Source organism: Leguminivora glycinivorella, chromosome 25 (genome assembly GCF_023078275.1).
Source record: "Leguminivora glycinivorella isolate SPB_JAAS2020 chromosome 25, LegGlyc_1.1, whole genome shotgun sequence".
Lineage (NCBI taxonomy): Eukaryota > Metazoa > Arthropoda > Insecta > Lepidoptera > Tortricidae > Leguminivora > Leguminivora glycinivorella.
This window is the reverse complement of record NC_062995.1, coordinates 4,109,134-4,135,439: the sequence shown is the minus strand read 5'-3', so window position 1 is coordinate 4,135,439 and position 26,306 is coordinate 4,109,134. Positions and strand designations below refer to the sequence as shown.

The 26,306-nt window shown below is 37.3% G+C and overlaps 1 protein-coding gene across 2 annotated transcripts in view; it reads left to right on the top strand.

Annotated features, from left to right (window-relative positions):
* Positions 1-26,306, top strand: part of LOC125239381 — a 58,266-nt gene that overhangs the window by 7,824 nt on the left and 24,136 nt on the right. For both annotated transcript variants that reach the window (XM_048146947.1, XM_048146946.1), the window contains exons 2-7: positions 3,234-3,363; positions 3,988-4,102; positions 5,421-5,496; positions 8,590-8,733; positions 20,934-21,084; positions 23,168-23,253. In XM_048146947.1, the coding sequence (XP_048002904.1) occupies positions 3,234-3,363; positions 3,988-4,102; positions 5,421-5,496; positions 8,590-8,733; positions 20,934-21,084; positions 23,168-23,253 (702 nt within the window). The remainder of the gene's footprint in view (positions 1-3,233; positions 3,364-3,987; positions 4,103-5,420; positions 5,497-8,589; positions 8,734-20,933; positions 21,085-23,167; positions 23,254-26,306) is intronic.

Here is a 26,306-nt window from a genome sequence, read left to right as displayed (position 1 = left end):
TCGTCAAATTTCATTTCCCAATAATCATTTCGCAATAGTTTCATTTCCCAAAGTATTGTTTGGCAAAGGTATGTTTCGCAATGATTTTGTTTGATCAAATTATCATTTGGCACAATTTTACTTAGTCAAATTTTATTTAGTCAAAACTTTATTTCACAAACGTTTTTAATGGCAAAACTTATATCCCAAAAACATGTTTGGTCAAAATTTCACATCGCAAATTTCGAAAATATTTAGGCATTTGCATTTTCATTTCTACGGGATTAATTTAATTTACCGAAGATTTTTTTGCCAAATTTAACTTAAAATTGTCAAATGATAATTTCAGTTTTATTCCCAAACAATACTTTGGGAAATGAAACTATTGCGAAATGATTATTGGGAAATGAAATTTGACCAATTAAATGTTTTGGGAAACAAATACTTGCCAAAAAAAGTTTTGCTAAATGTCAATTTGCGATAAGTTGTTTTGCCAAACGTTTATTTGGGAAATGATAATTTGGGAATAATAGTTTGGGATGTGAAACTTTGGGAAACGTTTTTTGGCGAATCGTCAGTAAACCGTTTAAAACATAAGTCCTTAAGTTTATTATCATTATGCTAATGGTACCTACCTTTAGAAAACTTTCTAATATTAATTTAGTTTCTAAACATCTTTCGTCACGTTATGACGTACCGCGGTGGCTGTCGACGTAGAAACGTAATTACCTACTACTAATATTATAAATGGAAAAGTGTGTGTGTGTCTGTTTGTTTGTCCGTCTTTAACGGCAAAAGGAAGCGACGAAATGACGTGATTTTTTTAAGTGGAGATAGTTGAAGGGATGGAGAGTGACATAGGCTACTTTTTGTCTCTTTCTAACCCCTCACTTTCCTAAGGGGGGGGGAGCATTCCGCAATTTTCGAATTTTTAGCTAGTGTTATCTAAATCTAACGGAAAAATATCGGTTCATCTAAGTATATTCTCGAGATGGGCCGAATATTCGCTAAATATTCGGTTTTCGGCATATTTGGCAAGTTTTTCAATGTTCGTATTCGGCCGAATAGTTCGGTTATATTGCCGAATATTTACCGAATAAACAAAGTAAATAAATAGCGTAAGTTTTTTCGTAATTCATCGGATAATGACATCCTATTTCGGCATTCTAAGAAACCATCAAAGGAAGTTAAAAATGCGTTAAAATAAAAGTACCTACAATAATTAATCAATTATGTTAGAAATTAAAATAACGTAGCTTAGGATACAAAACTAAAATTTTCTTATGCACTAAATTATAGGAACATTAAGAGCCTTAGTACCCATTACTTACCAATCATTGAAAAGTTTTTAACTCTAAGCCAGGATTTGAAATATGGCGGAACCGAATATTCGGCCGAATGTTCAGTTCTGTAACAGCTGAACCGAATGTTCGGCCGAATATTCGTATTCGGCAAAGTCCGTATTCGGCCCATCTCTAGTATATTCCGTCGGTGTGAATCACAGTTTCAAAGTCAAAATAAAGGTATCAGTCCGTGGACCTTTTTTTGCTTGCCGAAATAATTTAACCTGTCTGCCGTAAGCCCCTGTTTCGCCGTTCAAATTGGCAGTTTAAATTTGGCCACCGTTTCAACTGCACATATTTGTTTGAGTTTTAGTTTATACATAACTATTTAGTGTTGTCAATTTTTCCTTATTTACAATGACTGTTCATGTTAGTATTAAATTGTGTTGTTTGTGTTTTTTCTGCAGACATTGCAACGAGATGGTTTTTGTCGTCTTAATTTTATAACCAAAATAAATTGTGTTAGATGACTGTCAGCATCGAAAATGCTGTTGTAACAAAACAAAGTTGTTACCATAAAAATAATGAATTTGTTTAGATATGTATGGAGCTTTGGCTGTAATACTATATGAGATGGATATCGTCACTACTTAAAAAAAACTTTTATCTTCTTCTGTCAATGAAAAGAAAAATGTAATAAGTATGTATGGAATGCATATAGACTTACTGCGTTTTAACTTTGAGGAGCAGTGTGAGATACGAGATTTTTTTCAAAGTAGTGACGATATACTATACTCTGACAAACAAGTCTGTCAGTAAATAAGAACAAAGAAAACTATAGGTATCCTTTTCTCTAGTACCCTAAAGAAAAGGATGCATATAGTTTTCTTTGTTCTTATTTACTGACAGACTTGTTTGACAGAGTATATAAGTACATGGAAACTGTACCTATTGAATCTTAAACCTTCTGTATGATGTTTTAATAACTTGCAACATTTTTCATTAAAAATACACGGGATATACTGAGCTTCTTTCATTTTTGGACGCAATGTTCTCTGTTAATATCGTATTATAATTATAATATACCACATGATGAAAAGTCTCAATATAGGTACGCCTCCATATCTGTGATCAAATGATATGAACAATTGTGTCTCCAAATACCAGTCTGGTAATTTTATCTCATTTCCTAGTCCATCGCTTTCCCCCAATAATCGGGTTCATTTTAGATTCCACAATTTGGATTTCTTTCAACCCCTTTTTGCTGAGTGCCACTGAAACTTAATAGTACATGCGCTCTGCCTACCCCTTTATGGGATACAGGCGTGATTTTATATGTGTGTATGTATTTTAGATTCCATCAACTATGATCAACTCTTAAATAGTCCTTACACCCTGACAGGTGCTGACTCCACGTGCGTCTCATGACACGGGTTGGGGAAGCATCCACTTGGTGCACCCCTTATATTTAAGTAGAGTGTCCTAAAGGCATCTACGTGTTGGCTTCTGACTTATTTATAAAAATCTGACTGATTTCAAAGTATAGGACCGAAGCAGATGAACTACATTCTCGTACAACTTTGTATATGGAATCTAAATACCATCTGCAATGTTTGCGTTGGCGTCAAATGTCAAATAGCTATTGGGTAGCTTTCGGTCTTTATTGGTCTTTAGGGCATACCGTGAACGCCAAAATGGGCGAATTTCGAGGTTCTTTTTCACTGAAGTAGATAAAGATCACCTTTACGAACGTGTTCGCAATAAGAATAAGAATTTAGACTCCATCAAATCATGCTCATTTCAATATCGTCACTACTTTTAAAAAAACTTGTATCTTCGTCTGTCAATGAAAAGAAAATTGTAGTAAGTATGTATGGAATGCATTTAGACTTACTGCGTTTTAACTTTGAGAAGCAGCGTGAGATACGAGATTTTTTCAAAGTAGTGACGATATGTATACTTGCGTTACAGAACCGTTCTTCGAACGAGTACGAGCCGGTGAAACACCACTGGTTCTACCGAGTGGACTGCGAAGACAAGTCGACATGGCGCGGGTTCTCTCTCACAGACTCGAGGGCCATAGAGAACGCGTTTCAGAGCCGTGAGTACACAACCTATACTTTTAAAATATTATAATTAATGGCATACATGGCATACGCTGGTAGCCTAGTGGTAAGTACGTGCGACTTTCGTTCCGGAGGTCACGGGTTCGAACCCCGGCTCGGACCAATAAGTTTTTCGGAATGTATGTGCCGAATGTCATTTGATATTTGACAGTCGCTTTTCGATGAAGGAAAACATCCTGAGGAAACCGGACTAATTCCAATAAGGTCGGGTTGGAAGGTCAGATGGCGGTCGCTTTCGTAAAAACTAGTGCCTACGCCAAATCTTGGGATTAGTTGTCAAAGCGGATTCCAGGCTCCCATGAGCCGTGGCAAATGCCGGGATAACGCAAGGAGGATGATGATGGCATACGATAAACTATATGATTTAAGCAATACGGAGTCTTTTAAAAGAATAAAATATAAGCAAAACTTTTTATTGTAAACCTTGAAATCTAGGGTGAACAGCATCTTCTGGGCGAGCTCACTCCATCGTAGGCCACGTCTTTGCCTTTGGCTATTCTGGGGCCAAGAGTAAGCCCATTTATAATAAATAAAAAAAAACAACAAAGGTGCCCATTTGAAGGTTGGCTTTATTTTATGCGAACTTTTTTCTGTTACAGCAAACCTAAATGAGAACACACTAGTCCCAACCGATGGTGGGAGATACGATGTGAACGTGGTCGGTCGACTCAGAACAGCAGTCTATTGGTCGGACAAGCCAACCAACGTCAGAAGGTATGAAGACCCCATTATAACCCTTAATAAAGTTCTCTACGATAAGAATTAGACTTCAAATCAAACGACCACAAAATAAAGTCGTAAATTATCTCAAGGTTTATGGGTTGTACTAGTACTTAATAGTTAAAGTTGTATTTTAACGCCGAGTGTGGAATTGAAAAACGAGTAAGTGAAAGGATTCTATAGTTGAACCACGAGCGAAGTGAGTGGTTCGAAAATAGAATCTTGAACTTGGCGAGTTTTTCAACACACGAGAAGTAAAATACATTTGCACCCGTGTGTAACACAAAACTTTTCCCCTCACTATAGCGAGGAAAGTACAACGCAAAAAACGCTCTTATCACTGCTTCCAGTAGTTCCACAGGTGGTAAAACATCTTAATTTGGCTATATTCAAGGTCAAATTACTTTATCCACTAGTGGGTAAAGTAATTTGACCTTGAATAAAGTCAAATTAACTGCTTTAATATTGATAAAAGTGGGTGAATCTAGTAATAAAGATGATTTACCACCTGTAATGTGGTTTTGCGTTGTAGTTTCCTCGCTATAGTGAGGGGAAAAGTTTTGTGTTACACTCGGGTGCAAATGTATTTTACTTCTCGTGTGTTAAAAAACTCGCAAGTTCAGGATTCTGTTCTCGAACCACTCGCTTCGCTCGTGGTTCAACTATAGAATCCTTTCACTTGCTCGTTTTTCAATTTCACACTCGGCGTTAAAATACAACTTTCCCCCCTTGTATAACAAGTAACTATTTAATAATAGAACTACCGTGAGACACTAACATTTTAAACATGTAAAATCGGGTAAAACACGCGTAAAATTGACGAAGATCGCTCGACATGTTTCGCTAACGAGGAGCATTTTCATTGAGCACGCGCGATGCCTACGGTATCCCGGCGCAGACTGCGGGTGCGGGCCGCAGCTCGCTGCAACCGTTGGCGGCGCGGGGGTCGGCGGCGGCAGGGGCGGTGCGAGACTACCCTCACTTTCGGCACAATTGTCATTTGTTGGGAATGCTCCTCGTTACGGAGCGAAGCATATCGAGCGATCTTCTACAATTTTACGTGAGTTACCCGATTTTACATGTTTAATACTTAAAGACATAACATACAACATACAATCACGCCTGTATCCCATAAAGGGGTAGGCAGAACACATGAAACTACTAATGCTTCAGTGCCTTGAACAAACTAAACCACAGTGCCATTCTTGGCAAATAAGGGGTTGAAAGAAAACGAAACTAAATCATAAAATCATAATCATAAATTAAAGACATCCTTAAAAATATATATATTACGATTTTTACTACATTTCAGATGTAGCTGGTTCTATAAAGGCACCACGGACGCGCGATATGTGCCGTACACAGAAGCTGTGGCTGAAAAATTAGAGGTAAGGTACAGCGGGGCAAATCTCGACTGGGGGGCAAATGTAACTGGTCAATTTTTTCCATGTTTTACAATGTTTGCATTATTAAATAGAGTGTCCACCGGTTATATATGGTAGGCGTGTTCAGTGGATACATGTAGAACTCAACATCATAGTGTAATAATGGAAAAAATGGATTAGTTACCTTAATTGTAATTGTAACTATCAGAAAGCCGCGGTTACGGATTATGTATTTGTATCAATCAAACACGTCGAACGATGCTTCAAATACCTATAGATGTTAATGGAAAAAATACAATGAAAAACAATAGGCGAGACGACTAAAAAAAACTAATTAGTCCGCCAGTTACATTATCAAAAAATTATTTAAAGTTTAAAAGTATTTTTTCTTTTTTCTCATAAACGAAAAATGACGACGGTACAGTGCGTTGAAGTTTCGCATGACGTCACGCCTAAGGTACAATTTTTACTTAGAAGTGACGTCACAAGCCCCCACTCCGGAACTTTGATGCTCTATATCTTTGTATTTTTTCATTAATTAGAAAAAGGTAAGTTATTCTAAGGTTAGCTGGAAGAGATCCCTTAAAGGGATAAGCTCGCCTTTGTACATAACCGTTATAATACTCTGTGCATGTAATTTGTTCTGTACAATAAAGTGTTTACTACTACTACTACTACTACTACTACTACTACTACTACTACTACTACTACTACTACTAAAAAGCGAAAAATATGTGTTCAGTATTTTTGAATGATCTAACTGACGGACTAAACAGAATGCCATTTTTTTTCATGTAGTCGTCATCCCTATTGTATTTAACTTACATTTACTAACAGGGGACCGATTTTTGCATGAATTCGCCTTTCGAAAGTCTGTGGAAAACGACGTAATGCTACGACGGCGTTGGTTTTATTCTATGGTCCCACACTAGGCAAAGCTAACCCTTAAAAAACTCATTTCTTCTCACTTCTAACTGGCGACCATTTTAACACCATTCCAGTCGCATTTACCGAGTTACGGATTCATACCAGATGTATACAAATCGTGTAGCAATTAGGATTGTGTAGTACATGTACTAATAAAGAAAGAAAGAAAACGAAATATATATATTAAAATGAAATGAAATGAAATGATATATTTATTTGTCAATAAAAATGGGTGTACATAAAAGATCTTATTCACATACATTAACATTGTATTAGTACAAAAGACACGATTCCCTGCACTGTACTAGACCGAACTACTCCCAAAATGATTCTGCTCTCTAGTACATTTAGTACACTCACACACGCGCAACAGAATGGGAGCGAAAGGAGCGAAGAGCCGAGAAGTAACAATGACAGCAAAGCGATCCGTGTGATCCGACCGCAACCGAACTAGAACCGACTCGGACCGAGAGCGCGCGAAAACGGCCGATCAGCTCTCGGCTAGTACGAGCGAGCGTTACTGTACGCCATATGCACAATTTGTCTCTCGCTCTCTCGGTGTACTACTGTACTAAATGTCCTAAAAGAACGAACTAGTACACTTCGGAGATCGTACTAGTTGGGAGCGATCTTCTCAGTGAACGAGCAGGCACAACTCTAGTAGCAATCTTGATCACTGTCGCTGTAGTTCATTTTTGAAGTGAAACTTCCAATGCGACTTTAAACTGACAGCGCGTAACATTCATTCATTGTTACTTTGCGTGGAATGCCGCTCACTCAGCGCGTAACATTCTGGCTCAACACGACTCACTCATTCCATTCATTCACTTATTCACTCAGTCAGTGACAGAACAGAATGCCCAGAACCCAGTTTTTTTTTAATACCTCGCCAAACTGTAACGTTTGATGGCGAGAGGCGCTCATTGTTCTAGACATTAGTTACAGTTACAGTTTTGATATACATAAAAGAAAAACATAACTTAATACTAATTTAAACTTTTTTTATGAAATAAAACTATGGAAACGGATTAAATCGCGTATAATGAATTTAAAATACATCCCGACGTTTCGAATTCTTTACAGCGTTCGTGGTGGCGGGTGGTCATGGTCACCCGTTGACCACGTATTTTAAATTCATTATACGCGATTTAATCCGTTTCCAACTATCGCGGTAACCGAAGACAATATTATAAACTGTTTTTTTTTTACTTTAACTATGGTTTTGAATAGTGGAATGGTTGGTTGGAATCTGTGTGTTTTATATTTAGATCGAGTGCAAAATGAGTTTATGTTTGTTCTTTCAATAATTAGAGCAAATAGCAATGTGAAATATTTAAAACAGAAAAAAAGATGGATATAACTAAAAGCAAAAACTTTAAGGTCACTTGAAAAAATGTTTTTTAGGTTATGTTAGGAAGTTTCACTTCTACTGCGTTTCTGTTTTTCACGCATTTTCCTTCATTATGACGTTTGACGACCGATCTGGCTTAGCGCGTAGTGACCCTGCCTGCTACGCCACGGGATTCGAACCCGGGAGGTTCGAATCCCGGTAAGGGCATTTATTTGTGCAAAGACATATAACTCCGTATAGACAGATAAAGTCTAAGAAAAAAACGTACCTCAGTACCATACAGAAAAAGGTACGGTGGCCTAGATGGCATTACACCTTTGGGGTACGCTCAGCTAGATGGCGCTAATATTAATATTTGACATTTTAAAACATATCAAGCTAAGAATATGGGCCAAATTGTCAAAACTGAGATTTAAAAGTTTTAAGCCTGTGTCAAGAGATGGCAGTCTATGCACTGTGATTACACATTTTACTTCAACAGTAACTCTCTATAATACTCGATCCTCTTTGATTTAACTAATGAAGTGATTAAGTCATATTAAAATTTGCAATCTGTATTTCCAAAAGTTTTTTTTTTTTTTTTTTCGGAAATAAAGCACACCGCCTTCACCGCAATCGAACCCTTATTCCACATTCAAATTCTACGACGAGCAAAGGGGTGGTGAAATTCTTAGCCCGTCACCACACGGGCGCGAATAAATAAAATCATAGATCCCTAAGAAGTTCTATGTGATTTTCTATCTTTGTCACTTAACAGGCATTGCAACCGAAATCTTATGCATTTACCTTCATTATAAACCTATTTCTTCCTTACCCAGATTGAGTACCGGCACGGTATAACGACAGGCGAGTGGCACCGCCGCCTAGTGCTGCCAAACAACGAGTTGGTCGTGATGCACGGTCCTGCCGTCATGGTGCATTTTCTCCAAACAGGTGCCACTGACGCGTTCAGTACGCCTAATGTAAGTAGAACCATCATGGCTCAGCCACGACATTGGGCTAAGCGCGGCAGCGGTGAGCGGCGGCCATATATTGGAGCGAGACACAGCGATGGGACTTTTCATTCGCACGTATGGCTGCCGCTCACCGCTGTCGCGCTTAGACCAATGTCGTGGCTGGGCCGTCAGAGCTCAACGAGGGTGCGGTGTGCTGATGACGGGAGGACTTACGGAACTAACTTGTTCCGTCTGTTGTCCTTTGAGTCATCGGCAACCCGAACCCTCCTTAGAGCTTGTACACTCCTTTTTGCTGTGTACTTAACACAGCAAAAGGGAATGTACAAGTTTCTAATGGGGTGGCAACGCGCATGTAACTGTTTGAGTTGCAGGCGTCCATAGGTTACGATGACCGCTTTACATCAGGCGGGCCGTATGCTTGCTTGCCACCGACGTAGTATTAAAAAAAACATACAGGAATAAGTAAGGGAAGAGTTGTAACTCCATACATCAGTAAATGCGGGTTATTTGTATAGGCATAGTTAAGTGACATCTAGCGACAATCACGCGTCAACTAGCGTAAATTACCAGTACTGCTACTTGTCAATAGATGTCGCGACGAACGAAAAGTCTAATGCTCGCCAATTTTTAGCAAATACATATTACAATAGTATTAATAAGTATTCTGTTTTCAATTCCTTCTGCTTGTAATATAAGTTGTAAACTGTTCTATTTTTTTTTTGCAGACGAGACACAGTTGCCACTTAATGTCGAGTAGTGGTACTGATAATTCACGCTATTTGACTTGATTCTTGAGCAAAGCTCAAGGGTCTATTTTAGATTTTAGCTAGCAATGGCGTTTTATTCTTCGTCTTAGTTTCTATATGTAAATTTTTTCTTGTGCTAAAGCTCACTAAAACCATTTAATTGAGTTCAAGTCCCGTCCAAAAAGTAAGGCCAAGAAAACGAGATAAAGAACGTAAATATGTATGGTTACTAAAATGTTCCCCCATTAATCACTAAGGGGCAGTTTTGAAATACGTTTATAGATGCCCTCTATTTCGCCTATCATTAATTCGCATAACAGATTTGGCGTAACATAATTGTTCATAACATTGAATAAGCAGTCAAATATAATTTTTCTCCTCACTAGTTCGGAAACACGTGTTTTGTCCATTAATACCAGCGGGTAAAAACGCATTTTATCCACTAGTGGGTAAAGTAATTTGACCTTAAATAAAGTCAAATTAACTGCTTTAAAATTGATAAAAGTAGGTGAATCTAGTAATAAAGATGATTTACCACCTGTGGAACTACTGGAAGCAGTGATAAACGCATTTTTTTGCGTTGTAGTTTCCTCGCTATAGTGAGGGGAAAAGTTTTGTGTTACACTCGGGTGCAAATTTATTTTACTTCTCGTGTGTTAAAAACTCGCAAGTTCAGGATTCTATTCTCGAACCACTCGCTTCGCTCGTGGTTCAACTATAGGATCCTTTCACTTGATCGTTTTTCAATTCCACACTCGGCGTTAAAATACAACTTTGCCCCCTTGTATAACAAATAACTAGTATTGTATGCCATTTAATAATTCTAGGAAGCAAAGTTATGCCTATTATGCTTATCCCAATTCATCGTTATGACAATTTACATTATGCGCATTAGCGTTACACGTAATCTGTTATGCGAAATATTGATATGCGTATTAAACGTTATGCGTAATAATGTTTGGTGCAACCTACCCTACCTAAGGAACCCCCTTTTTAGGGTTCCGTAGCCAAAATGGCAAAAACGGAACCCTTATAGTTTCGTCATGTCCGTCTGTCCGTCTGTCCGTCTGTCCGTCTGTCCGTCTGTCACAGCCGATTTACTCGGAAACTATAAGTACTACAGTGATGAAATTTGATGGGAATATGTGTTGTATGAACCGCTACAAAATTATGACACTAAATAGTAAAAAAAAGAATTGGGGGTGGGGCCCCCATACATGTAACTGAGGGATGAAAATTTTTTTTCGATGTACATACCCGTGTGGGGTATCAATGGAAAGGTCTTTTAAAATGATATAAAGTTTTCTAAAAAACATTTTTCTTAAAGTGAACGGTTTTTGAGATATCAGCTCTCAAAGTCGTAAAAAGTATGTCCCCCCCCCTCTATTTTTATAACTACGGGGTATAAAATTCTAAAAAAAATAGAGGTGATGCATGCTAATTAACTCTTTCAACGATTTTTGGTTTGATCAAAGTATCTCTTATAGTTTTTGAGATAATTGACATAATAAGTTTATTATATTTGCTGCTACGGAACCCTTTGTGCGCGAGCCCGACTCGCACTTGGCCGGTTTTTTATTTTGTTTACGAGGGGGAAAATGTATAACGCATACCACTCGGATGCGGGGAAAAAATTTACCACTCTCGGGGTTTGAACCTGGCACCTCGTGTTTACTATACCGGCAGTGTAACCACGCCAACTGTACTATTACCCTGATTCCCTATCCCATTCCTAACCCTAACCATAGATTAAATATAAGAAGATCATACTATCCCATACATTAAAATGCGACCGCCTAAGAACGCGCATACACTACACAAATAGATGGCGCCAGAAAAAATGCCTTGTTGTCATCAATTATTTGTAGATTGGCGTCAAAGACATATGTAACTCCGTATAGACAGATGAAGTCTAAGAAAAAAACGTACCTCAAAACCATACAGAAAAAGGTGCTGTGACCTAGATGGTGATACACCTTTGGGGGACGCTCGGCTAGATGGCGCTAATATTAATATTTGACGTTTAAACACATATCAAGCTAAGAATACGGGCCAAATTGTCAAAACTGAGGTTCAAAAGTTTTAAACCTGTGTCGAGAGATGGCGGTCTATGCACTGTGATTACACACTTTACTTTGACAGTAAGGGCCCGCGCACACGGAGGCAACAGTTGCTCGGCGACTTTCGTATTTGTATGAAAAGTTGCGTCGCCTCGTATGCGCACTTCCATACTAGGCCATGGTCGCGACAAAAAAGTCGCTGGCAACGGTTGCCCGTCTGCGCGGGGCCTAACTCTCTATAATACTCGATCCTCTTTGATTGACGTTAAGTGTCACTTTCGAGCCACAAATCTATGTCATTTTTGACAATTAACGCCAATCTACAAATAATCGATGGCAACAAGGCAGTTTTTTGTGGCGCCATCTATATGTGGTGTAGTGTATGCGCGTTCTTAGGCGGTCGCATTTTAATGTATGGGATGGTATGATCTTATATTTAATATATGCCCTAACCTATCCTGTCCAGCTGTTCACCTTCGGCAAGCGTGTATACCGAAACCCTCCCAAGTTCAAGCTGTCTCTCGACCAGCCGACCAGGATTGACCATCTTCTGCTATTGGTGCATGGAGCTGGCGAGTGGAAGTGCCAGAAGGATAAAATTGTTAGTTTCCTTAGGCACTTGGCCCCGCCAAAAACGAGTAACGACCCAGCCACGACATTGGTTTAAGCGCGACAGCGGTGAGCGGAAGCCATACGTGCGAACGTAAAGTCCCTTTGCTGTGTTTTGCTCCAATGTATGGACGCCGCTGCCCGCGCTATCGCGCTTAGACCAATGTCGTGGCTGAGCCGTAAATAGCCGAAAGGGATAGCCCGATCAACTATCACTGGGGAATGAAAGTGCTAGAAAGAAAGATACATTTGGTAGTCCTAAGATCCACTTTCGTCAATTTCATGAGAGTGACCACTTGTGTATCAGCACAGTATAATAAAGAGTAGCCGCCCACCCCCTCTCGGTTACCTCACAGTCACCGCCTGTCAAAAAAGCAAACAGTCGGCCTGTCATATTTCACTCATACAAGCATGGTACGCGCTCACCTACACGAGCTTAGACTGTGTGCTAGGAACACGCCTCTTTCATATATTTGATCGCCAGTGTTCGAGGTGTGGTATTTAGATACTATAAATTCATAGGCCGCTATTGTAAATAAGGACAACGAAACGATTTCATAAATGTATACTATTGTTAACAAAATTTTATTTAATTTATTGAAATAAACAATGCGTAACTGAAAACGTTTTCATTCTTTATCTCGTTACGTTGGCCTTATTTTACACTATAAAATTCTGTATGAATTTGACTTAACATCCATACTAATATTATAAATGGGAAAGTGTGTGTCTGTTTGTTTGTCCGTCTTTCACGGCAAAACGGAGCGACGAATTGACGTGATTTTTTAAGTGAAGATAGTTGAAGGGATGGAGAATGACATAGGCTACTATTTGTCTCTTTCTATTGTCCCAGATTTGTAAAATTATCCTCTTTGCTTCGTCTTCTAGATTATAAATAAACACAATGTAGTTTCACGCAATGCTGGCCTGTAACACTGAATTTGAGAGAATATAAAAAAAAAAGGAAATATTCAAAAGTGTATTGACATATGACATTTCCATCATTCACAATTTTTCAGTGCTAAAAGTAACACTCACAAAAGAAAATAAGCTTTTTTTTGTAACACAGCTACTTTTTACAAAATGGGCAAAAGAAAACATAAAGACCAATATGAACGCCTACTCCATAAAATAAAAAAATTGAAGAAGGACATAAAAAGACGAGATAAGAAAGACGAGAGAGAAAAATCTCAAATCAACAATGAAGGTCAGTCATTTAATTTTTTTCAGCAATAAATACCTACCTATTTCAGCAGTAAATCGTAAACGAATGAAATCATTCCTCTATTTATTCGTCGCTTTGTGAAGACGAAAATTTTTAAAATTCCCTTGTACATGCTCAGCACTGCGGGCAGCTTTTGGGGCTGTCACTTTGCTTACGAGCGAGAATTAAATTACTGTGCCTGAATGGAATTGGAAACATAGAACTTGACATTTCTCACGTGCATGGTCAGCACTGCGGGCAGTTTTTGGGGCTGTCACTTTGCTTACTAACGTGAATTTAAATGGCTTAATGGAATCGAAATACAAACGTTCACATCTTGATGATTCTCACGTGTATGGTCCGTAATGCGGGCTGCTTCTGGGGCAGTCACTTTACGTTCTGACGTGAACCCATACGAGCACTGCGGGCAACCTGTGGGGTTGTCACTTTGCCGTCAAAGCCTGTTGCCGTTATGAAACCCTCTCATTAGGTATATAAATGTCATGATGTATTGATATAATACTTACAGACGAGTTGCGCTACGATGCTCACTCGATAAGAGATGAAGATACTAATTATATTGAAACCCTAAGATCGACGTCCTATTTGCCGGCACAATCAATGAGTCCCATCAATCCGCCGGCCCGTCCATCATCGGAACTATCCCTACCCGCAACTCCATGCATACCACTGCAGACATCCGAAGTACCTACACAGGCAATTGGGCAACAAAAAACAACGGCCACCGCTTCTGCACCAGATGTTCCTGTACGCGATACACCGGAAGTAAGTTTGCCACAAGGAGATGAGACTCTATTAGACAACACTCTTTTAGAAATACTCGGTGAGGATCCGACAATAATCCAGCAATATGGAAAAGAAATTCAAGCCGATTTGGCAAAGCGACTACAATATATTGCGACTAATGGCTTGACCAAAGAAACTCGTAAGGAATTATGTGACAGACACTTACCTCCTATAAATTGCACTTTGATTGACGCTCCAGAACTTAATCCGGAAATAATAGCTGCGGTCTCGGACGCAACAGTTAAGAGAGACAAAGGTATCCAACTAAAACAAAAACAACTTGGACGAGCAATATCATGCGTTGGTGAGGCTCTCAGTACTTTAATGTCTAAAGAAGACAAGGACACACCAGTTATAAAACTCCTTATGGATGCCTGCCGTTTACTTTGTGATAACCAAAGCCTAGACTCAATCACACGACGAAACTTTATCCTCTACAACCTAAAAAAAGATATGAAAGAACAAATACAAAAAACGAACATAGATAAATTCCTATTTGGCTCGGAACTTTCCGAAACAGTTAAGACGGCAAAATCCATATCTAAGTCGGGAGCCGACCTGAAATTACCCATGTCATATAACAAAAACTTTGATCCTAAACACAAACAGTACAAACCGCACCAATACTCAGGAACTCAACCTAAAAGAAATAATTTAAACTGGAAGGCTCCTCCTCCGAGTCGCAGGCATCAGGGGAGCCAGAAGAGCAGGGAGCCTGCCTCTTCCAAGAGTCAGCACGCGAGCAGCTCGCGCACATCGCATCGAGCGTCCCGCCACAGGTACTCGAACCGCCGCTAGCTGGAACACCGGTGAGTCACACAGGGAGACTGTCCCATTTCTATTATCAATGGTCACTGTTGACACCAGACCCAGTAATACTATCATGGATAGCCGGATACGAGATAATTACACAACGCCCGGTGGTGCAAGTTCACCCTCCCAAAGAAAGAACCTTCTCTATTAATGAAAAACTTCAGATCTCTGAATCAATTGCAGAACTTTTAAAATCTGGAGCTATCTCTGAATGTAAACCATGTAGTGGACAGTATTTATCACCTATATTTTTAATCCCAAAACCAAATGGTAAACACAGATTTATCCTTAATCTTAAAAATTTTAACAAATTCATTGACACAGAACATTTTAAACTGGAGGATTTAAGAACTGCCTTAAAGCTTGTTTCTGAGAGATGTTTCATGAGTACTCTAGACCTCAAAGACGCTTATTTTTTAATTCGCATACATGAAAATTCACGAAAATATCTCCGATTTCAATATAATACAAAATTGTATGAATTTAATGTATTACCATTTGGCCTAGTACAGCTCCATTTGTATTCACAAAAATAATGAAACCAGTCACGAAATTGCTCAGAACTTGTGGCTACATATCCTCTGTGTATTTAGATGACTTTCTCTTAATAGGACGGACATACAATACTTGTTTGGAAAATATTTTAGCTACAAAACAATTATTAACATCTTTAGGCTTCATTATAAACGAGGAGAAGAGTAACATGGTACCCAGTACGAAGTGTAAATTTTTAGGTTATATAATAGATACTAAACATTTCCAAGTCACTTTGCCTGATGACAAAATTAGTAAGATTAAGAAGGAATTAAATCATTTTAAATCTCTGTACCGATGCAAAATAAGAGATTTTGCGCGTTTAATCGGCTTGCTTAACTCTACGTGTCCTGCGGTAGAGTACGGTCGGCTCTATGTTAAAGAATTCGAAAGACAAAAATATCTCAGCTTAATGAACGATCCCGATGACTTTGAAAGATATATGAATATTCCTCAATCACTAAAAGCAGACTTTGATTGGTGGTGTCGCGCCATAAGCAAACCTAAAAACAAAATTAAATATGACGACTACTGCTTGGAAATTTTTAGTGACGCCTCTACTTCGGGATGGGGAGCTGCATGTGGAGAGGAAACTGCAGGTGGACCTTGGTCCATAGAAGAAAGCCACAACCATATTAACTTTCTAGAAATATTGGCAGCCTTTTATGGCTTACAAACCTTTGCTAAAGATATGCTAAGCTGTCAAATCTTACTTCGTGTTGATAACATGACAGCAATTTCTTATATTAATCGAATGGGTGGTGTGCAGTTTCCTCACCTCAACCAAGTAACAAAGAATCTGTGGCAATGGTGTGAGACACGGAATATTATCGTCTATGCCTCTTATATCAAATCCTCGGACAACACTTTAGCAGACGCAGAATCGCGCCGCTCTCACTCAGATATCGAATGGGAACTAAACAATTACAGTTTCAATACGATTATCAAAACATTTGGTATGCCGGAAATAGATCTCTTCGCCAGTGCTTTAAACAAAAAATGTCATGTATACGTGTCATGGTATAGTGATCCACACGCATTTACCGTAAATGCATTCACCATTCCATGGAATAAATTTTTCTTTTACGCGTTCCCTCCTTTTACGATGATTCTAAAAACGATAAGAAAGATTATAAGAGACGAGGCTACAGGTATAATGGTAGTCCCTTTTTGGCCTACTCAACCATGGTACCCTCTATTTAAACATCTGCTTGCCACAGAACCTTTATATTTTGGACCTAACAGCGACTTGATCATATCTAATTCCAGCGATCGCAGTGTACACCACAGACTTACCCTGGTTGCCGGAATCTTGTCCGGGAGTCGCTACTAAGACATGGGACCCCTCCGTCGTCCATCAATATAATGATTGCCTCCCTATCTGACAATTCTTTAAAACAATACGACTCTTGCTTAAAAAAATGGCACAGTTTCTGCACTATCAATAACGTAAATTTATTTACTTCCTCGATAACTGAAATATTAACTTTTCTTACGCAGTTGTATGAAGCTAACGCTCAATATGGTACTTTAAACAGCTGTAGGTCCGCTCTGTCCCTGATTTTAGGCGCACATATCGGCAGCGATGATCGAATTAAACGTTTCTTTAAAGGCGTTTATAAAATTCGGCCGCCTTTACCGAAATATAATCAAACATGGAACACCTCGTTAGTACTAGATAATCTAGCATCTTGGTTCCCCAATCAAAATCTTGAATTAGATCAAATAACTAAGAAGCTCGTCACTTTGCTTGCTCTAATAACTGCTCACAGAGTCCAAACTTTGGCTAAAATTCTCATAAATAATGTTGAATTTCATACTAATGAAGTCACTATTAAAATTCCAGACCTAATTAAGACTTCAAGACCGGGCGCAGCCCAACCTATGTTAACGTTGCCGGTCTTTCCGGAAAAACCTGAAATCTGTCCGGTTAAAACTCTGTCTGTTTACATAGATAAAACGAAATTGTTACGTGGCAATCACGATTCTCTTTTTATAAGTCTTAAAAAACCCCATAAGTCTGTAACCTCGCAAACGATAAGTCGTTGGATTCGACAAACTTTGGGAGAATGCGGTATAGATATTACCCTGTTTACCGCACATAGTACGCGACATGCAGCAACCTCTAAGGCGCATAGCCTAGGAGTTAACCTGGACTTAATAAGGAAGACCGCGGGATGGAGCGGCTCCTCAACTATATTTGGTAAATTCTATAATAGATGTATTAATGAGACAGATAACTCAACCTTTGCCAAAACTATTATGTCGAATGTATTATGAATGAGCGGCTTTATAATTATGTAACTGTTCTAATGTAAACCAGTAATTTGTGCTTGAAGTAAATTAATTGTTGTTTAATGATTTGTTTCCTTTTTTTTTTCTGTTCGATATTTCACGATTTCTCTCAAGATCTACATTGTGTTTATTTATAATCTAGAAGACGAAGCAAAGAGGATAATTAATGATTAAACGAACTTACCTGAAGTGAAGTTCTATCATAATTATCCGAGTTGCTTCGTCGAATAGATTAGAATCCCGCCCTCCCATTCATTCTCAACCCCATCGTGAAATATCTTCAACACATAAACACACCTAACTTAGGTAAGGGTGGACTGCATATTTAATTATGCATACAGGTATGCAATTATATTAAATAATGTTATATCTCTGAACTAAATGATGGAAATGTCATATGTCAATACACTTTTGAATATTTCTTTTTTCTATTCTCTCAAATTCAGTGTTACAGGCCAGCATTGCGTGAAACTACATTGTGTTTATTTATAATCTATTCGACGAAGCAACTCGGATAATTATGATAGAACTTCACTTCAGGTAAGTTCGTTTAATCATTAATAAAAATTTAGTGTTACCATCTCAGACGAATTGACTCCGATTATTTTTCAAAATAAATTTGTGCAAACACCATATAAAATCAAAACAACTCTGGTGTAAAAAACAGTGCTTCGTTTATTCTAATTATAAATGGTTAAACCCTTTTCCGAATGAATTAAAATAAATTCACTGTTCCTGATCGGTTTAGCCATTATAACATCCGTTATAAATGCACTGAGACAAAGGTTGAGGTTATGTATGAATAGAGGTTGACAGTCAGTTTACATGTAAAATTGTTGCCATATATAGAATTCTTCATTAAAATAATAATTTTCAAAATTTAGTTAAAGTTGTCTGAATCTAAGGTTACGTGCCCCGTGTGAAAACACCATTTAAAAATTATATTGAACGTAAGAAGGTAAGTCATACAGAACAATTTTGTGATAAGATAATATATTATTACAATTAATAATTTCGCCATTTACGTAAATAATCGTTTATACAATATAATTATAATGATTAGTTCTGTTAGTTTTTTCATACGCCACACTGAATGTCTCTTCGCGATAGAGATTGTTACACACACTGACACACTAAATAATGTGACCAGTATAATGAAAATAAAGTCCAACGAGTTAAAATTAATTTTAAAACTCTTTCATTTTAATAAAGTTTAGAAGACAAAAAATACCTATATTTCTTATCATTGTATTAAAGTTACATATATTTTTTTATTTCTCAACAATAATAAGTAGTAAACAACACAAAAAAAAACGATTTTAAACTGAGACTCTTTTAGACGTGACGATATTTATTTACCTTATTACTTTTGAATACATTCATAGCACTGGCAATCTTTTTGTATCCGTATATGATTTCCAGTGTCAAAAACAAATGTCATTGGAGCAAATTTGGCGACACGTCCACTCCGAACGAGCCCGATCGGGCGTCTGACTCAATAGAATCTGTTCGCAGTTTTGACGTTTGTATGGAAAATTTACGAAAGTTTATATTCAACATTGATTTTATTCGTTCTCTTTGTAAGGAAAAATATGAAAAGGTAATAATTCTGTAGTCCAGTTATCTAGCTTATAAAATAACATTATTTTAAAACTAAAACACGGTCGTACATATTCAAATTTATGAAGATGCCGACAGGGGCCGACCGCATTTTAGTTACAACTTTAAGTAAGTATGTATCTAAAATTGGAAGTGTTTCTTGATTTGTATTACACACTATTTTGCATACACATACTTAAAGTTTATAATTATCAAGAAAGCCTTTTGTTTGCCTAAAAGGTTTTCGAAGTAATTGCCATTTGATTCGAAGTATTTTTAGACAAATATTGATGTCGTTTAACTTCCATTTACTGTATTTTAGTAGCATGATAACACACGTGTAAACTACTGAATTTTTAGTTTAGGATATAAGTAATGCGACAACATCAATTTTAGCAGCCTAAAGTATACAAAATTGAGCTCAGCTCACTCAGACGTGAGCACTATTTGCGGGTTTTCTTAAACTAGCGTCAGGAAAAAAATCATAATTAATTCAGGGAGTAACTTTTCCTTGATGTTAACTACTGATTTTGTAGATAAGAATACGCGCTGTTTAAAACAAGTGCTTTTCTTATCAATAAGTATATACTGAAACTAAAACCGGACGTAGAAAACTACCAATTTTACGATTTTCTACTTTTTGATATTGACGGCCTCTTAAATAAAATCCTGTAATAATATTTAAAAAAATCAAGTACTTAAAAACAATATTTCGCTTACTTTAAACATAATCTAACACATGTTACATTTTTGCGGATTTTCGTTAGTGAGTATTTTACGATATTAATTTATCACCCAGGATTGACGTATTATGTCATTTATCATTCATTTTTATTTTTAAACTAGTGCTGTGGCAGAGTCTGTCATTTCGATTCAAATCACATTTCATTAAGTTGATAGAAATCGTATATTTGTTTAAGCAGCTCCTTGTACATAGGGCCTAATCGATTCAACCAACTCGAAATGAATCGTTAGATTTGGCAAACGATACGTCTTAGCGACATCGCAACATACTTCAAAACAAATGTGTCAAAAATGTGAACTTACAAATCTGGAACAATAGTAATATATGTTTCATTAAGTAAAGCCTGATCAGAATTATATGACAACGCGCCATGTTGCGGAATTTTATTACAACTATTTTCTTCATACTATACTGAACTGTCACCGCTGTCAACTGTCAGTCATATATTTCTTGTCAAGATTTACTTATCATATTCAAAATTAAATCGCCTTTTACTGATACTAGAGAATATAGTGCCAAAAGAATATTCATTAGAACCAAAGACTTTTATTTAAAAAAAGTTTTTTTTTATTCACTCACAACTCAGATCGAAAAAATTTTTTCAGTACAGATGGTGTTTTTTTACGCACTAGTGCGAGAAGTGGTTCATTATTATGCCAGGTCGAAACTTCGGAGGCTCATCTGTACTGAAAAATGTCGTACGATACACGTGCGAAAAGGAAATTCGTAACTCGTCACTCGTTTCGAACTTCCTTTTTTACGCACTTGTATCATAATGTACTATTTTATTCCAGCAATCTACAATGCGCCCGCGCGTCGTCCGCCGCGGCATCGACGAATCGGAGATCGAGGACACGGAACCGTCGAGTATAGACCATCTATTGCTGCTCTGTCATGGCGTCGGCTCCGCTTGCGATATGAGATTTAGAGCTGTGGAAGAAGTTGGTATGTCTAAATGAATCCATAAAAAACTCTAGTGACACTTTAACGTAAAAAAGGTTATTATATAAAGGAATCAGAGATCGAGGCCACTGAACCGTCGAGTATAGACCATCTATTGCTGCTCTGTCATGGCGTCGGCTCCGCTTGCGATATGAGATTTAGAGCTGTGGAAGAAGTTGGTATGTCTAAATGAATCCATAAAAAACTCTAGTGACACTTTAACAGAATTTGTAAAAAAAGGTTATTATATGAAGGAATCAGAGATCGAGGCCACTGAACCGTCGAGTATAGACCATCTATTGCTGCTCTGTCATGGCGTCGGCTCCGCTTGCGATATGAGATTTAGAGTTGTCGAAGAAGTTGGTATGTCTAAATGAATCTATTAAAAACTCTAGTGACACTTTAACAGAATTTGTAAAAAAGGTTAAAGGTTATTATGGGTTAGGTGGTTAAGGGAGTGTACAAGTTTCTAATGGGATGGCAACGCGCATGTGACACTGTTTGAGTTGCAGGCGTCCATAGGTTACGTTGACCGCTTTACATCAGGCGGGCCGTATGCTTGTTTGCCACCGACGTAGTATTAAAAAAAATGAAGGAATCAGAGATCGAGGCCACTGAACCGTCGAGTATAGACCATCTATTGCTGCTCTGTCATGGCGTCGGGTCCGCTTGCGATATGATATTTAGAGCTGTAGAAGAAGTTGGTATGTTGTTTTCTACTTTTTTCCCCAAGCTTTAACAGAAACTATAGGTTATAAAGTTTAATTTTAATTGACGTTTGGGAGTCAATATCGTAGATATCGAGGACACGGAACCGTCGAGTATAGATCATCTATTGCTACTCTGTCATAGCGTTGGCTCCGCTTGCGATATGAGATTTAGGGCTGTCGAAGAAGTCGGTATGTCTAAATGAATCCATTAAAAACTCTAGTGACACTTTAACAGAATTTGTAAAAAAGGTTATTATATAAAGGAATCAGAGATCGAGGCCACTGAACCGTCGAGTATAGATCATCTATTGCTGCTGTGTTGTGGATATGAGATTTAGGGTTCACCGATCATATAACACGAAAACTAACCCAGTTATAATTATATGATTATATATTATCAAACAAGAAAATTAACAAAAATGGCGCGATCTTGGTAACGGAAGATTCGCTATTACAATTTTACCAACAGAATTTCTCGGTACTATTTTAATAATATACGCTTACTTGCCTCCTATAGTCAAATAAGCTTCTTTTTAAGAACGGTCAAAACGAATTTGAACGACTTGCTAATATGGAATTTATATGAAATCGAATTGAGTGACGTCACGGTCAACTCAGTTACTTTATATATAAACCTGACTTGTTAAATAGAAATTGGATTTAAAAATAACTTCTGTCCAGGTTTTTCTTATAATTATCTGATGCTTTATTTATATGCATGGTATAAAATATTTTTCCCCTCACTACCTCGGAAACACGTGTTTTGTCCTTTAATACCAGCGGGTAAAAACGCATTTTATCCACTAGTGGGTAAAGTAATTTGACCTTGAATAAAGTCAAATTAACTGCTTTAAAATTGATAAAAGTAGGTGAATCTAGTAATAAAGATGATTTACCACCTGTGGAACTACTGGAAGTAGTGATAAACGCATTTTTTGCGTTGTAGTTTCCTCGCTATATTGAGGGGAAAAGTTTTGTGTTACACTCGGGTGCAAATGTATTTTACTTCTCGTGTGTTTAAAAACTCGCAAGTTCAGGATTCTATTCTCGAACCACTCACTTCGCTCGTGGTTCAACTATAGAATCCTTTCACTTGCTCGTTTTTTAATTCCACACTCGGCGTTAAAATACAACTTTGCCCCCTTGTATAACAAATAACTATTATTTTAACTACAGTCAAGTTCCCTATTATACCTACTACCAGTGGCCCGTTTCTCGAAAGGTACAAGCCTTGTATTACAAGTGTGTTTCCATGACAACCCATACGATTTGACAGTTCGCGCACTTGTAATACAAGGCTTGTACCTTTCGAGAAACGGGTCCCTGGTATAGAAATATTGCCTGATAATAAACTGAGGTCTTTTCTTTTATTTCAGTGGATGATTTCCGAGCAACGAGCTCGCAGCTGCTGCAGTCTCATTACAGGAACTCTTTCGACAACGGCATCGTCGGCAGAGTGGAGGTAAACACTTTCCGTCCCGGCCGGAAAGCGTCAAATTTCAGGCGAACGAAGCTATCGCTTCCCGGCTCCGTCAAACATAAAAATAGTATACACCTTGGCCACATTAGTTGCTCTGAGACATTTTACAGAGTTACTGTCAAAGTAAAATGTGTAATCACAGTGCATAGACTGCCATCTCTCGACACAGGCTTAAAACTTTTGAACCTCAGTTTTGACAATTTGGCCCATATTGTTAGCTTCAAGCGCCCCTAATAAAAATTCGTGTAAAATGCATATACTCATCCTTGACTTCCTTATGACGTAGATAATGTATTGAAAAAGGATGGGTATATGCTAGTTATTTCTCTTTTTGGTAGGTGGTCCCTGGTTTTGTGTTAGCTAGGGATGTTACTTTGTCGATTCAATTATCGATAAAATATGCACTTATTTACGTTCTCACCTTAAAAATAATATAAACGTTATATATATAAAAGTAACGAAAACATACAATATTGATATAAACATTTCATTTGGATTATTATATGGCTTTTTGGCTATGAATATCATATATTCATACATTCTTGCCTTCTTGGCTAACCGTACCTACTGATTGCAAATAAATGGTTTGTTTATGTACTTACCTATAAACGGTCACTTCTCTTCTCTTACCAAGTCCTAATATTACATTATCATACCTATATCTCTGATCATAGGTCTGTATGCCTCCCTTTTTCTGTAACGTGAATAAAAAGGACGGTATGTTATCTATGACTATATTTCTATGATAGTGTAATATCGGCATAATAGTTTGTAAAAAATAGAAGATGGGAGATACGAGTATAAAACAAATAAATACATTCTTCTCTTCTCCTTACGCAAAGACCTAAGTAATTTAATTCATGTAGCATCCCTCTATTAATAATTTCTAGTCCACCACTCAAGAATCTACTTATACCTACTTACCTCAATAATATTTTCTCTATCAAATAGAAAATAAAACAAAACGGCAGTGTAGGTACCAACATTTATTATTTCAATAGTTTCACCTATTTTAAGTTTCTTTTTAATAATGTTTGAGAATTTCTGGAAAACTAAAAAATACTATAAGTTTAATTCACTAGAAATGTTACATTACCATTTACCCAGTCTGTGATACCTGATCATCATTAATCATTTTTATGTCCTTTTCAATGCAAGAATGTCAATAGAGTTAATGTCGGGACGTCGATAAAAATGACACATCACTAGTACAAAAACATAACCTAAAAACAGTTTGGAGAAACTTCGAAAAAAACATGCACAACATTATGCAGAATTTAACATGGTAGTAGTTATTATATAAACTATGAAAAGATCGTATTTTATGCTTTGTTTAGATCCTACAAATAATAGTATCAATAACTGACCGAAATTCACTAATGAAACACAGCAGGTTCTTGGGAGTTTTCTTTTCTCCATGTACGTGAATTACAGTCCTTAATCACACAAGCCATAATCACACAAGGAACTTGAACACATCACAAATAAGAATTTAGCAGGATCATCAACTATCTATCAGGAATAAACACAATTAAATTAAAAATCGGCCAGACGACCGCCGAGATATTTGATCTAATATAATACGATTAAGTACAATTGTCAAAGGTAGACACCTGGGGAGACATCTGGGGGCCTGCTCCATTTCAGCTTCTTGGCCTTCTTTTTGGTGGAGTCTTGGGAGTAAAGGAACCGCGAGCATCGCACCTTGAACTTCGTGTTTCCGGTCTTCTTCTTCGGAAATCTAAGAAATATATAAAGTTGAATTTGTAAAATAGCTAAATAACAAGAGAATCATAACAAAGAACAATAATCATTGATGGCGTTTTTAAGGTATGAATATTGATAGGTTATTATTGGCAAGGTCGATAAGACACATCACATCACTATGCTAAAAAACATAACCTTTCCGAGTTTGAGAAATTTTCCAAAAAATATGCAAAAATCTATACAGAATTGAATAAGATTTGAATTGTATAAACTACTAATATGTACATTTATATTTCTGCCAGGTCGTATCAATAAATATTATCAAAAACTCAAGAAACTTACCGATGAAATGATATAACCTCTTGCGTGTTTTCTTTTCTTCCTGAATGTGATTTGCAACACTTGATCACACAGGCCATAGTCAGAAATGAAACTTGGAACTATCACAAATATACACTGAGCTATTTTTTCCACGATCTATCAGAAATCCTCACAAAATAGATAAATATCGTCAAGACGACCATTGAAGTCGCGCTAAAAATTAGAACCAATATAATACGACTATGTACAGTTGTCAAAGATGGAGACCGAGTGTGAAATGACAAACGTATATTTAATTTTGCCGTATAATAAATGGACCCCAGGTCCGTTTTGACATCAGCATTTAGGGACAACCTTCGAGAAAACGAAAGAAGTTGTGGAATATTGTCTCATTCGCTCATATAAAAAAGGTAATAGTGTGGTGTGAGTAAGATACATGTCACCGAGCTCTTATTTTAGCATGGCTTCCATGCTTTAGTTATACTTCCGTGGTTAGCTTGATATGTGATAAAATGTCGGGTGTCCCTCTAGATTCCTAAGAACGTTTGTTCTATTATCACTTGGCCTAACCGTTTTGGCCTAATGGTCATGTAACCTAATAATCAATTAGCATAACATCATACTTGGCATAGTGTAATGGATGGCCTAATCTTTATTTGTCCTATTTATTATTACTATATTACTTAAAAGGCCTTATTTCATTTGCAATAAAATTTATTATCATAAAAACTTTTGATCTATACTATTATTGCATAACCCTTTTCGCCTCACATGTATTAGCCTAATATATAATCCGTATAATAATGATTGCCCACACATTCATTGTTCTAAAACACGCCAGGCTTAATAATATGTGGGATAAGAAGAATAGCTAATCTAAATTTGTGTGCTGAATTGTTGCCTGCCCGAATATAACCAGTAGGCTTAGATAGGTATAGTGGGCTGCGAAATTACATGGATGTATTAAGAATGTACACATAATACATACCAGTGGCGGAGCGTCGATA